The sequence below is a fragment of the Phyllostomus hastatus genome, unplaced genomic scaffold, assembly GCF_019186645.2.
Source record: "Phyllostomus hastatus isolate PE091 unplaced genomic scaffold, TTU_PhHast_1.1 phas_contig_40, whole genome shotgun sequence".
Classification (NCBI taxonomy): domain Eukaryota; kingdom Metazoa; phylum Chordata; class Mammalia; order Chiroptera; family Phyllostomidae; genus Phyllostomus; species Phyllostomus hastatus.
This window is the reverse complement of record NW_025333872.1, coordinates 14632763-14647769: the sequence shown is the minus strand read 5'-3', so window position 1 is coordinate 14647769 and position 15007 is coordinate 14632763. Positions and strand designations below refer to the sequence as shown.

The 15007-nt window shown below is 41.2% G+C and overlaps 1 protein-coding gene across 7 annotated transcripts in view; it reads left to right on the top strand.

Moving 5' to 3' along the window:
• Window positions 1–2559: 2559 nt before the first annotated feature.
• Window positions 2560–15007, top strand: part of PKHD1 (PKHD1 ciliary IPT domain containing fibrocystin/polyductin) — a 450367-nt gene continuing 437919 nt past the window's right edge. For all 7 annotated transcript variants that reach the window (XM_045843325.1, XM_045843324.1, XM_045843319.1 and 4 more), the window contains exons 1-6: window positions 2560–2725; window positions 5055–5170; window positions 8778–8914; window positions 10700–10777; window positions 11416–11560; window positions 12306–12414. In XM_045843325.1, the coding sequence (XP_045699281.1) occupies window positions 8863–8914; window positions 10700–10777; window positions 11416–11560; window positions 12306–12414 (384 nt within the window). In that variant the 5' untranslated portion in view covers window positions 2560–2725; window positions 5055–5170; window positions 8778–8862. The remainder of the gene's footprint in view (window positions 2726–5054; window positions 5171–8777; window positions 8915–10699; window positions 10778–11415; window positions 11561–12305; window positions 12415–15007) is intronic.

Here is a 15007-nt window from a genome sequence, read left to right as displayed (position 1 = left end):
GTTGTTCCAGTGTGAAGGCGGGTGGCGATTCCCTCTAGTGGAGAATGCCCAGAGCCCTTCTCTGAAATGGCTTTTATTGGGAATGGTATGTGTAGGCGTATACATGCATAGTTCACCAATCAATGTCAAAAGGCTATAATCATACAAAAACAGGTATTATCTATAGACAACAATTAAAGGAACACAGAGATCTGCCTCAGGGTCTGTGTCTGTGTCATGCTGGCACCAGATGGTCTTTAAGACATGTTTCATGAGATAAGGAGTTTACTCCTTATGCCTTGAACTTAAACATCTGGTTTATATCAACAGGGCTATACAAAGCAAAGCAAGCTCCAAAGGGTACAATGTATTTATCAGGACTGATTTCCCATGGGAATCCTTGGTGTCAGTGTCGGGTCCTGCCTGCCACCTGTGTTTTCTGGTTTTCAAATGAGACTTACTGGCCTCTTTCAAGGCCTGCTCTCACAGGGTACAGTCTCCAAAACCACACAGAGAGGTCCCCAACAGTCTTGATCTCCCCAAGTTTGTTTTAGAAACCTGAGCAACATTTCTTTGTGTGTATGTTGAGATTTCATAAACACTCATGAAATAGCTTCCTGTGGAATGGTGTAATGTCTGGCGGTGGGTGTGGCTAACTATTTTGGGGTGGTAGAAGAACCATGTTTAGGCTGCCTTCTGAGGAGTGTTTATCTTTATTATTGGTCAGAGACCTGAGCTTAAAATTTCTATATGAGAGAAGGGGTCTTGCCTGGAGGTTGTGTTTGCATGGCAAACTTAGAAACATGTATACATTCAGGTGTCTTGAGGTAGAAGAGGGGGTTCACAGAGGGCAGTACTTGAGGGTCTCCAAACTTTCAGGTGGTATAGTTGATATCTGCTGAGTTCTACAACTTCTCTTTTTAGGTCTTAGAGCATGAAATGGCTCATTCTGCTTCATTGCTTTAACAGTAGAGTTTGATTACCCAACAGGAAGTTCCTAGAGCCCAGAAACCAAAGTCTTGTGTATCATTAAGATTCTTTTAGTCAAGAGTAGAGAGGTACATCTACCCATAAGAAAACTGGGGCATTTTTAGGATGAAGTATTGACAACTAGGTTACAAAAATAATTATAGATATCCACCATAGGCTATTTACTCAAGGATAGATGAGGTAAATTTTTGGAACCCTCTTTCTAAAGTAGCAAGAAATAAAACACGAGTTAAGTCTTCATCAGTAGACTCAACTACAATATAGGTAACTAATCTGATCATGAGCCTGTCTCCCCTGCCAGACAGCAAGCACTTTGAGGACAGAAACTGTGTTATATCCTACAAAAAAATAATTTTGAATCACCTAAGTGATTCATGAATATAATTTTTGTTGCAGAATAAAAAAAATTGCCAATAATTCTGAAATCTCACACCTGGTCTGTCCCTTCCTCTCCATACCCACATGCAAAGCACACAAATGTGGCTCCACTGATGCTTGTTGACCTGCATCGGAGGGTTCTAGAGTGGAAATTGTCTCAGTAGGTAGGCAGGGTAGAAGGGTGATTGGCATCCTGCCTGCTTAACCTAGCCACGCAACCTCTCTCTACACTGCTGGCTGCAGCTAGGAAAATCATTCTGCTTGTCACTGGTCGCCAAGCTGTGGTATACTGCAGATTCAGTGTAAACTTCCATGCTTTCTACAGGGTAGTTCCACTACTCTCATCAGAATTGTGTTGTATTTTTATAGTTTAAATACAGTCTTGCTGGAAGTGCTTCCCACGTCTACTGATTGTTCTTTCTGGTGGAAACTCAAGGTTATCAAATTCTACTGGGAAAACTCCTCTCTCAAAAGAAAGGAGATGAGAATTTCTTCTGGTCAGGAACCTCTGGGCATGGACTGAAGTGACTGAGTAGCTAGCTCGTGATGTACATAAATTGAAATGGGTGGTGGAATAGAGACAGAAAGTCAGCCATGGTATAGTAAGAAGGTTGTGTTGACTTCTAGGGCCCCTTTCTTCTCAGTTTTGTTATCAAGAGAAAGTCAAACTAATAACTAAGACCTATGGTCTGGGTTCTAGTAGAATATGATGGGTATAAGTTAAGGGCTTTCTCTTGGTGAAGAAAGCAAGAACAGGAGTGAGAGAGGAAAGTAAAATAGCAAAGAGGGCTAGTTGGTCCTTTCTTAGCAAGACTTTGAACAAGTCACTTCCTTTTACGGCTTCTTTAGACTCACATGCTTATGGTGAGAATGTCAGCCCGTAACAGGACACTTATGAGTCGTTCTTCTTGATGAAAAGCCAGAGTCTTCTCATAAGTGGGAATCAGCCCTCTACTGCTGCTTTTTCCTGGGTCCTGTGTTTGGTCACTGATTTACAGGCAAATTCTTTCAATCATTGAATGCCTGTTTGTCTTACTGGCTGGACTTTTACTTAAAATTCTTGTCTGGGGCACATGCAGTAAGTGGAGAAAAATGTAAGACACTCTTAAAAGACCCTGAGGAAAATTCCTAAATAGCTTATATTAATCATTAAACTTGCCCTAGGGTCCACTCTGAACTTTTACTTGGCACCCATTTGGCCAGGACAAACAAGTTAGGTGAGTTACAGTCCAACCTGAGTGAGTTACCTGAGCACTAGCTGCGGGCTGGGCTCTAACCAGATAACATGGCCACTGATTCTTGACAGAGACGAACAAGATCATTTGGAAAGGAAAGATAATTTCTCCCTTGAGTCACAACGAGGAAGAAACAGAAAAAGGTACTGTTTGATCAAAAATGCCTCTGCTGTCTGTTTTCTTGGTATTGTACCTCTTGCCAATGTTGTGGTGAACAAAATGAAATGGACATCAGTAGTGGCAACCTCGCAGCTCTGTTTCTCCAAGTCTCAAAAGAAAAACTAAATGGGGGAGAGGGGAGGAAAAGATGATGAGGAGAATGAGAGCAGAGGGAAGAGAGAATGAAAGTGAGAGAATACTTGACCAAATGCTCACAGCTCTCCTTTGATTGGAAATTTCCTGTTTAAAAGAATTAAGTGGAGGCTGAGTTTATCCTTAAGAAGAATTTGTGGATTAACCATATTAAGAAAAATTACATTCATTATTGATTTGATTGCTCTATTCTAGAGGAAAGATGCAAGTATGAATGTAAGGCTTTAAGAGAACCAGTGAATGAATATCTACCTCCATTGTTCTAAGTTTGGGAGTAATTGCTGAAATGCAATGTTAAAATCATACAGCCACATTGAAAATATGCAGTTATTTTTCCCATGCTGGGGATATTCTGTTGGGTGTAACAAGTAAGTTAGATCTCATGCTTGTAGACCGAGTTACAAACACTCCTGGGTACCTTTCTTTATGCATTAGGTGTATTTCTGAAAATTAAATGTTTTAAAAATGAATTGTATTCCAGATAGATGTACAAATTTAGGGACTATTGCAACTTAAAGAACCATCTGCCAAATCTGCTTGAAAATTTTAGAACTCCTTTCATAAATGCAAATATCCTCCACTCCTACCCCATCAGCTAGAGACTTGAGGGCAGGCACACAGATTATTTGTCTCAGTTTTCCCAGCTCCCAGCACAGTGCTCAGTGTATATTAGGCATATAATAAATGTTTGTGGATTTGAATTAAATATAGATGATTTTATATAGTATTGGACTATCTTTTTTTTTAAGATTTTATTTATTTATTTTTAGAGAGGGGAGGGAGGGAGAAAGAGAGAGAGAGAGAAACATCAATGTGCAGTTGTGGGGGGCCATGGCCTGCAACCCAGGCATGTACCCTGACTGGGAATTGAACCTGCGACACTTTGGTTTGCAGCCTGTGCTCAATCCACTGAGCTATGCCAGCCAGGGTATTGGACTATCTTAATCAAGATATACTTATAAATTAATTCTAAGTTTTTTAAAAATAATATTTTTCTTGGTATTTATTGTGGCTTTTATATTTTCTGAAATGGTGTAACTGTTTTTGCTGGTCTCAGTGTTTTCTTAAAAATTAAAGTTAAATGTATTTTTAGTAATATGTACATGTATTTAATTTTGTAAATTTTTTAGTTTCATAAGATTTCAGCCAGTATTTTTTATAGTATTAAATTTGTGCCTTCTGACTTGGGGGTGCCAGGGAGTAGCTCAGCAGCTTGCCAGAGCAGCCATGAGGGTGTTGTCTAAGGCATGTGGCTTTTCAGCCAGGCTTCCATGAATTCTGCCTGTCTCATATGTGTGTAAATTATTTCTTTCAGATTTGGTGAAGCCAGACTTAGATTATTTAAGTATGTATTCACCAGTTAGAATTTACTGAGTGCTGTGTGAGCTCTTTGCACTAAGAGGGGTATGGAAGTAGAGGTCTTCTCTGAGGAAGGGACAGTCTAGAAGAATAGCATATGTAATGCTGCACCATGTGGTCCAGGCTGCACAGGACACTAGCTGGAGGATCGTGGAGGGGAGGGTGATGAGAGCTAGCATGGCTGGTGTTGCGGGAGGATATGACTGCCTGTTCACCCCTGAGCTAGGCCGAGCCATGGGAGGATTTTCACCCCTCCCCTGTCCTTGGAATGTACTGTGGGCATTCCAGCAAGCCACTGATGTCCAATTAGAGGCCAGAACTCAAGTTAGAAGGTTAGATAGCTGAGGACTTGCACTTGTACACTTTGGGGCTAGCAGACAAGGTGTGAGGACAGCATAACAAGTTGGAGACATTAGCATGTTGTTATGCAAAGCTAAAAGGACACATGCTGCCTTGAATTAATATCTGAACAGGGATTCAGTCCCACTGGGGTGGGTTCCTCCCGTGCCCCAGGAATAGGGGACAGGCCAAGGTTGCCTCCAGGTGAGGGCTGTGAGAGTTGGTCAGAGGCCTCATACTGGGCTCACTTTTCACTGGCTCCCCAGAAATAAAAAGGTTATGTTCTTATTGATAGTGGCACTGAATGTACCATGATACATGGTAATTCTCAATTTTTTCTGGCTGCCTCAGCACCATTGATGGTTACTGAGGATCATGATTATGGCCAGGAAGGTCTCTTTGACAGTGCAAACTGGGCTTTCTCTTCCACAAAAATACAACATTTTTATCTCTTCATTACAGAGAACATATTGGGCATTGATATCCCACGTGAACAAACTCTGCAAACCTCTATCGTGAATTCTGCCCCAGGTTAGAGTTTTCGAACCAGTGCTGAGGAGAAATGCCACTGGGATCAGGTAAGTCTATCCCTCCCTCAAAGAAAGGTAACTGTCAAACAGCATAAACTGCCTGGAGGGGGCATAAGGAAATAGAAACAACTATCCAGGAACTGCTCTGAATGGGTATTGTATGCCCATGGTGCTTTCCATAGCTTGGTATGGAAATAACAAAGGCCAATAAAAAAGGCAGATGTCTCATGGAGGATGATCATGGATTACTGAGAGAGAGTTAAACAAGGTGGGGCCCTCCATCTGTGAAGCTGTGCCCAGCATTGCCACCATCTCAGATACCTTGGCTGTGATCTTAGAATTGTACCATGCTCTACTGATCTCAGCAAATGCTTTTTTTCCAGTATATCTCTAGCTGCTGAGTCACAAGATCAATTTGACCTCATGTGGGAGGGACAACAGTGGACACTCAAGTGTTTCTTCAAGGCTACCTGTGTAGCCCCACAGTGCGTCATGGGGTGGTAACCTGACATCTGTCTCTGTTCTCCTTCCCCTCGGCAGTAAAATAGGCCCCTTGTGTAGATGAGATAAAGGTGACACATGAGGACTTGCCTCTGCTGCAGGACACTCTGCAGACCTTGCAGGAACATCTGCAAGGGAGAGGATGGCAGAGAACCCACAGAAAAGACAGTGCCCAAGCATTGCCTTTAAGTTTTGGTTGGGCAAGGTACACATTGTCCCACAAGCTATGATTGATAAAATACAAGCCTATCCAGTTCTTAAGAATATAAAAGAGATGAAAGCCTCTCCCAGTTAACATGTATAGTATGCACAATATGGTCAAGTTCTTATAGCTATCAACCTCCTGCTTCTCATGGCCAGGTGGCCATGTTCTGTTTTCAACTGGTAAGAGCACTTGGCCACTGTCTTTGTTCCCTCCATTGACCTGGAGGACATTACAGGACACAGAAACCCTTACTCGGTTCACCCAGTGACCCTTAAATGATACCTGACAAAGACTGTCCTTACTGAACACTGAAGTGTCTCTAGTGAGAAAAGCTATCCTGTAAAATAGGATGGCCTCAGAAATCAGTGCTGCCTGCAAGGAGGTACTTGTGCCACATTCCAAACAAAATGTTATATTTTCATTCATATCTGATAAGTCTGCTAAAGATTAATAATGATTAATCTTTATTTAATCAATGAAGACACAAGTGAATGAATGAATGACCAGAGTGATCTGACCCCCAGCCTAGGGGACTTAATAAATCAGTGGTTCTAATCGTGGGGCTCTTGATGGGAAAAATTACTTACAGGTGAGCCTTGAACAACATGGGTTTGAACTTCATAGGTCCACTACATAAAGATTTTTTTTTTTCAATAAACACAGTTGGTCCTTTTTATCTGTGAGTTTTGCCTCTGTGGGTTTGGCATCCATGGATTTAACCAACCTGGGGTAGACAATAATCTCATATTGCCAACTGAAGATTCTAAATGCAGATCAAAGTTGTTTTTAGTCTGAGATTGGTTGAGCCTGCAGATGTGAAGAGCGACTGTAGTTAAATTTTGGGGGAGTCAAAAGCTATATGTGGATTTTTGATTGCTCAGGGGTTCAGCACTCCTAACTACCTCATTGTTCAGGGCTAAACTGCATTTTGGAAATCATTATCTTAATCTATGTTTTCTCTAGCATGTGCCTATGTTGTTGCTGTGGTATTTGTCTCCAATGGAGCCAGATAGCCTCTTATCAAACTACCTCTAGGCTAGTGAACTCTCTTGCTGACCACTCAGTTGCAGAAGAACAGGGTGTGTAAGATTATAAGAGGCAGTCATGAGGGGTGGACTGTTGGAGGATGTCATTAAGAGGGTATGCTGATGACTGACCCAGGAGATGGAAATGAGCAATTGGAGGCCCCTCACCCCCTCTCCTGTCTTTGTACTGTGAGTTCTGTCCTCTGTTGCCATAGTGAGAGCTGTTTTTCAAGGAGGCAGCTTTCAGAGAGTGAGATGTTGAAACCCTCTGGACATTATATGTGACTGAATCCAGTTAAGGTCTCTATGTAAACTTTTAAGATTCTGGTGGGTGCATGAGTGCAGAGATCTACTTGTCTTGCTGACACCAAGACAAGTCTCGTATGTAAGTTCCCTTGCTTATTAAACCAGCTACCTACCAATCAGGACTGGTCTGCCTGTTTCTTCAATCTCTCCTTGCCCTCTGCATTTGGGTGCCAGTTTATGAACCAACACCAGGAATAGATTCCATGAATGAAGAGTCTCCTTAGCTGGGCCATGAAGGAGGACTGGGGAATCTAGGAAGCAAATAGCAGGAGCCAAGGTAGAGGCTGATGTGTGGGAGGCTTCTTTGAGAGATGGTGGGGAGAACAGCTTGGCTGCAATACAAGGTTCACATTGGGGAGCAATGTGAGGGGAAGTTGGAAAGCTAGTGAGGCTGGATTGTGGCAAGACCGAAAAGTCAGAGAGAGGGCTTCCAGTGTAAATACAAAGCCCATGAAGGAAAAGCTAACTTTTTGTGGCTCCTTTGTGCCAGGCCCAGTATTAATTTTATACATATATATATATATAAAGTGATATGTATATTTATGGCCCTGTGATAATTTCTTTTTATACACACACACACACAAATGTATATATGAAGTGATTATATACACACACACACAAAATCTTCAGTTGATCTTGAAACAAATTCTACAGAATATTATTATTATTATTATTATTATTATTATTATTATTATTATATAAATGATGGTGGTTTTGCATTGAATTAAAAGATTTAAGCAGAAGAACAGCACAAGGACGACAGTGTTTAAGGGGAGCAGGCCTGGCATAGTGACATTGTGGAATGGGGTACAGACACCCTGGAGTCATGGAATCTAGTTCGAAGGGTCCAGCTTTTGCTTCCTCTGTTTCTTTCCTCACTTACTTTTCTACTGTGAGGATAACACAATTCTCCTGAAGTTCCCATTAGTACCATTTTCAACCCATTATCCTACTTAACATTTACTTGGTTAAACTCTTCACTTTTTTGTGTGTCCCCCCCTACCACCATGACTGAGACTCTTCCAAAAAACAAACAAACAAACCCTCCCCTCAAACCACCATTAACTAGTATTTATTTATTTTATATCTAGATTTAATAAATATCTAGAATTTATTTGTTAAAAAATTAAGCTTTTGTTCAATACTGAGTTAATGAGAGAGGTTATTTTTTTACCCAATTTACATATGCATAAAATAATTTGGTGGGATAAGGGTATGGGGTGAAATAGTGATACCTTTATATAAAATTCATAGGTTATCCTTTTCATCAGAACTTGGGAAGATGTTGGGTCCCTTTGAATACTCTAGGGCCATATTAGTATTACTTCTTTAGTTTCCTAAGATTTTTTTTTTAAAGATTTTATTTATTTATTTTTAGAGAGGGAAGGGAGGGAGATAGAGAGAGAGAGAGAAACATCAATGTGTGGTTGCTGGGGGCTGTGGCCTGCAACCCAGGCATGTGCCCTGACTGGGAGTCGAACCTGCGACACTTTGGTTCACAGCCCGCACTCAATTGACTGAGCTACGCCAGCCAGGGCTAGTTTTCCAAGTTTTAACATAGTAAAGTAATAGTATTTAAGCTAAAAGTTATAATAATTCTTATTTTATTTTTTATAAGGCACAAAAGTTATGGTGCTCCAATCAAAATTGAAAATATTTTTCATGTTTGAGCAATTTTAAGAGGATTGACTTAAGTAAACGAGATGATTGCTTGGCTGATGTCTCTGAAGAGTATTGAAATATTACTTTTGGCAGGTAAGTAGGATATATTTTGAAGGAATTATAGATAGAACACAACAGATCACATTCAGAACTGGTTATTTGATACTTATTATTTGGGGGGAAAGTGTTAAATAATTTGCTCTGGGTTTAGATTTTATCTGCTTAATAATTCTTTTTTCTGCTTAGTAGTTGAGGTTATATATTAAATAGTTATGAATATAAACTTTGATTTTTAATGACCAGTGGAGGTTGCTTTTATAGTCTAGAGCTTAACAATAACAATAACATAACTTTTCTTTTATAATTCCTTTTCAGGTCATATGATGTAATTTTTTTAGGTTTTATTGTTTTATCTTCCCCATGGGAATAACTTTTCATAGAAATTAATGGCCACTCATATTAAAATCTCTTTCTTAAAAAATTATGTCTCCAATTGTCTCTGTGAATCTAGTTATCCTCATATAATCATTTTATGGCTTTTGCTTTTGGTTTTCTTTATGTAGAAGTATCTAATGCACCTCTGAGGTGTAAACAAGGACTGGTCTTGCTGGGCTGCCATGAATGGTTGTTTTGATGGAAATGATTTCCCTCTACCCTTGGTTGTGTGGTGCACCACCGGGAGAGCTGCACACGAAAGCCCCAGGCTAGCCAGAGTTAGGTGGCCTGGGTTATCACTGAACTTTTCTAACATAGAAACTGAAAGTTGTTCTGTAAATAACGCTTTTCTTATCTGTGATCTCACTGAGTAGCTGACTGATGTGTATTGGCTTTCTGGAATTGGCTTTACTTTGACCAACGCATGTTTGGGAGCATCTTCAAAGATGAATGACTAATTAAGGTCATATGCAGCCAATGGTCTCTATAGGAGAATACAACCTAACCTCGCATGTGCAGTATATAGTGTTTTATTTTTCATTTTAAGGAAATTCCAGCATGGATCCATGCTTCAGACCCCCTCTGTACAGTCAAAGCAAAAATCTAGAAATTTTCTTTTATTTATTTGGAGTCATTCTGATCATGTATTCAAAACTAGGGGGAAACCAGAGAATAGTGTACTGAGCTGGAAGGTTAAAATAGGGACAGCTTCTAGAATTTTCTCTTCTTCTCTAGAGGGAAATAGAAGTACAAGAAATAAGTGGTGATGTTACAATTGAATATGACTACCTTATTAAAGAGTGGGAGACCTGGCTGGAGTAGCTCAGTGGATTGAGCGCGGGCTGTGTACCAAAGTGTCGCAGGTTCGATTCCCAGTCAGGGTACATCCCTGGGTTGCAGGCCATGACCCCCAGCAACCGCACATTGATCTCTCTCTCTCTCTCTCTCTCTCTCTCTCTATCTCTATCTCTATCTCTATCTCTATCTCTATCTCCCTCCCTTCCCTCTCTAAAAATAAATAAATAAAATCTTAAAAAAAAAGAGTGGGAGAGAGAAGAGATATTCTGAGTTGAATTAGGTATTCAAAGTGTTCTTGAGGCTCTTTACAGAGAAAGTAGAAATTCAGGGTTGTGCTGGTGAACACTGGGTTTCAGTTGTCTAAGATGAGAAAATCAGTCAGAACTTTCCTTCCAATAGGAGTTTTGAGGGTCCGGTCCCTAGACCAGGAGCACCAGCAGCACCAGCAGCACCTGGTCAGATACGTAAATCTTGGGCCCTAACCCACACATGGTGAACCAGAAACTCTGGGGGTGGGGCCCAGGAATATGTGCTTTGTCAAGCCCTTCTGGAGATTCTGATGAATGCAAAATTTTGCTTCATAACACCAGAGAAGCTAGTGGCTCGAATCTGACCTTTAAAACCAGTGTCCTTATTTATTTGCAGTGCCTTGCCTGAGTTTCCACACTGAACCTGAAGAAGGTAGCCTTGCAGGGGGAACGTGGATCACAATCATTTTTAATGGTAGGTCTGTGTCTTACCAGATGCAAGTTTCTTAATTATTAATCTGAGAAATCCTAAGGAACATGAGTTTGTGGTTTTCTTCCTTGTCTAAGGACAGGTGTAAAAGAGGGCCTGAAGGGAGATGGGCCAACTGACCATCTTCTGTGTTTCCAGATGCTCATTTGCTAATGTCACAGAAGCAGAGCACATTATCTGCTGTGTCCACTTTCTCATCCCAAGCTGTGGGATGGGACTCTATGAAAGCTAAGTGAGATATGGAAGCACTTAGCATAGTACTTGGCAATGTGTCCCCCTAGAACCTTGGTTATCCTCCTTTTAGATAATTTGATACATGGGGGCTTCTAAACCATGGCTTAGTGGATCCATTTCTACCACAGTAAAGAGTAATTTTAAGGGCTGAAGTATTATTTCCTGGATTTAAATGGATGAGCTTGAGGAGATAAAACTTTTTAAATAAACTTATAAATGAGAACACTCATTTATATCACAGTCATAAATGTCTTCGGAAATGAGGAGTCTTAATTTAACCCTTAGGCAAACTCAATGTCTCACATTGCCCCCCTGTGGCCATGTTTTTATATTCTCCTGTGTGGATCACAACTCTGCTTGGCTGAGATTCTCCTTTTCTTCATGTTTAGATTTGGAGTCCAGTCTCCTTTATCCCGCCAATGGCTCTCAGCTGGAAATACACCTGGTGAGTGTGGCTGTGCCTGCCCTGCCGAGCATCCCCTGTGACGTCTCCCCACTCTTCTTGGACTTGCCGGCGGTCATGTGCAGGACAAGGTATACCTGTCCCAGGATGGGAAGATCAGACAGGCCAAGTGCTTGGCTTATCTCAGTGGTTTTTGGTGGCAAATTAGAGCCATGCCTGCTGTGACTGCAATTATCTGCTATAGTTTTTTAAAATGTTCCATGTGAATATATTTCTTAAAAGGTCCCTATCAGGGCCCTCGGGCTTAAGGGAGGATGAGAATATAGTGACAAATTTTGAGGATTTTAAGATATTTATAAGGAGGGGCTAAACTGTGTTTGCAGCTTTTCTTTCTTTCTTTTTTTTTTGCATGGAGCTCTAAAGCTATTAAGATTTCAGTAACTGGTGCCATTTTGCCCTCTAAAGAACCCATCATTTGGAATAGGCATAATTGTAATGACTGTACATAAACCCAAAACCAGCTAGCAAGGAAATTCGCTTTAGTCCTTAGTGTGTTTGCTGAGTTTAATATAATTTGTATAGCATTCCTGGTAATCTATTGTTCTACTCAAGTTTATTTTAACCTATGAAGTTTACACTAGTGACTTTCAATTTTTAAAAAACATTATATATACATATATTTATATATATTTTGTGGAAGGACCCAATCTTTAGAGTCTAATAGAGGAGTGGTCAAAAATGAAACCTAGGGATCCTCCAGTTAAGTTTAGTTCTGCTTCACAAGGAGCAGGGAGGAAATCTGACGTAGTCGAGTGGGGCTGCTAGCTTTGGCAATTCAGTTTTTGGTTCACAAGGATTTCCACTTTCTGCCCTCAGGTCTCTGCTGCCTGAAACACATGAGGGCATGTACCGCCTGGAAGTGCACTCTGGGGGGCAGGTGGTAGGCAGCCCAAGTCCAGGACTATCAGATAGCTGTACTTTCAAGGTGGGTTCTAAGGATGGAACAATGTGTTTGCTTGGTTTGAGGGTATGCTTGTACTGTCAATGTGTGAGTTACAAATGAGGCAGGGCATCTGCTTCACCAGTATAAGAGGAAAAGTGGGTGGTAGTTATGAGGTTTCTGAGATTGGAGTAAGGAAAGATAAGTATTGAGTGCTTGTGTATCAAGCTCTGTGCTTTATGCACATTAATTTAATAATCACAATGATTTCATGGGGTAACTATATATTATCCTGTTTTTATAGATGAGCAACCTAAGGATGAGGGTGATTAAATAATTTGTCCTTGACATAAAAAATTTGCCCAGGTATTAAATGGCAGAATCAGGATTTGAACCTGCATCTGACTCTGATCCTCACCTAAGCTAAAGCCCACAGAGGAGCCACAGAGATCAGCAGTGTACACATCAGTATTTTGTGTTCCAGCTGCGATCAGCCTGAGTCTCAGCATGGCGAAGGGACTTGGGGACCCAACCTCTTCCTTCCTCTGTACTTCACAGTTGATTTCTACTACTCTTTCTAATCCTAGACTTAAAGGCATTTTGCTGGTGGAATTCTCCTTCAAGCTCAGAGTTAAAAGGAAATGAGAGAGAGATGGAGAGGGAGAGAGATTATGAGATAATGCCTGAGTTATTTTAGAGACTCCATATGCATACTGGGGTTTCATTTTTCTGTTTCGTTCACTCTACTGTACATTTCAGATTAATTTTATACCAAAATAATCCCTGAAAATGTAGGTCCTAGACTTCTTATAAAAAAAGGCAGAGGTTTGGTAGTGTTCCTTTGACATGGTGGTAGTTCTCATAGGGTGCCTCTGTTTATAAAAGTACAATATAGTCATAAGTTATTCCTTCTTTAGAATGAGACTTCAACTTCTAAATTCATCTCTAATATGATTCACAATTTAGGAATTTGCTGTCAATTCACATTTACCAAATTGTTTCTTACTCCAAGAAATCTTCCCTTCCAGAATTTTGCTTCTGCACATAAGCACAGGAAGAAAAAAATCATTCTTTATTATTAAGACCCACACCACCACCTCTGCACAGTCTCCAGTGAATGTAACAGAAGAGATGGCTGAGCTTATGCCTTAAATCACCATGTACGCTGCTTTGGGTTTTAATGTCCTTTCACCCCAGATAGCAGTTTTCCTACTAATGAAAGATTGGAAAGGAGAAGTAGGGGAAAGAAGAGAAACAGTTTCTGAAATTGCACATTAAAGCAAACAAGTCCTTCAGTGGTTCAACCAGCTTGGCACGTTGATGAAAAATCACCGGGGGATGCAGTTAATGAGAGGCATTCCAAGCTAAATAAAAACACGGTGTGTCTCTTTGTTTTGGGACTGGGGCTGGGAGAACCATGAGTATTAAAAATTAATTCCATCTTGCCAGTCCACTCCAAAGTGCCTGCTGCAGGCACTGACAATTTCAACAACTCACAGAAGGTTTATCCAACAGCTGGTGGCTGTGGCTTTGTCATTCTAATCCCCTGCTTTTCCTTCCCCCACTCCCTTCGATCTTGCTACTGCTGGTCTGACTTCATCTCCAGGATCAGCATGTGGGAAGCTTGATTTGGAAGCTCATTAATTTTTTACTTTGTCGTGTCTCTAGCTTGGTGGGTGACCAGGAGCTTGTTTCTCTTAGAAATGTAACATCTTATGTTGTGTCAGCTGAGAGAGAATCACGAATGAAGCTTATTTTGAGGTTGAGCTCCGAGCCTGCCCCGCCACGGTTGGAGGAATTGGGAGGAAGTGATAAAGGAATCCCTCTATTCACCCCCACACACTTCCGATGGAAGGCTTACAGACGAAGTGATAGATTTTATATCTCAAGTTGGGAATCAAGGGGTATGTTTCCTTAGTTGATTTGGACTGAGTTGTTCTATCTGCCTCAGTTTCTAACATCTGTGTGAAGGAGAAATAACCATTAATCCACTTTATGAACGTGGAGAAAAAGAGGCTGCACACTAAACCTGACAAGCTCAGAGGAGGCCTGTGTGGTGGCCTTGCTAACTTGGAGACCTATAGTAACCACAAAGGATGGTCTTAAATTAAAACCTGTCAACTGAAAGCAGCGTAAGGCAGGTAGTCTTGTCCTAGGCTGAATTCATCTAGATGAAAGTCATTCTGTTACCAGTGACAGGCCAACTGTTACCAGTTCAGGAGGGGCTCTTGTGGTATCTAAAGGAAAAGAATTTCATGAGACACACACGGGAATAGTTTATTGACCATGTGCAGTTAAGGGGGCTCCCCTCCTGGTTTGTCTCACCATGGGAAAGGCCTGATCTTGTCTTCCACAGGGCCAGGATGAAGGCCACTTGCCCAGAGTTTATGCTCTGTATCAAAGTACAGTCCAGTCCCGCATCTGGCTAGCTGAGTGTGTGTTTCCAGTTGTAGTCCATTTCAAGCTCCCTCCCGGAGCCTGCATGTGGAGTTGCATGGCCATGGGCCACATGGCTCTTAGGGCCATGTGACAATAGAGAGGATGTGTGAGCACAGGGGGCGAGTGTGGGTCTCCTGGGAGAGAGGGGGAGAGAGAGAGCTATTGTACAGGTATTGCACCAGAGCACCAGGGTGGAGAT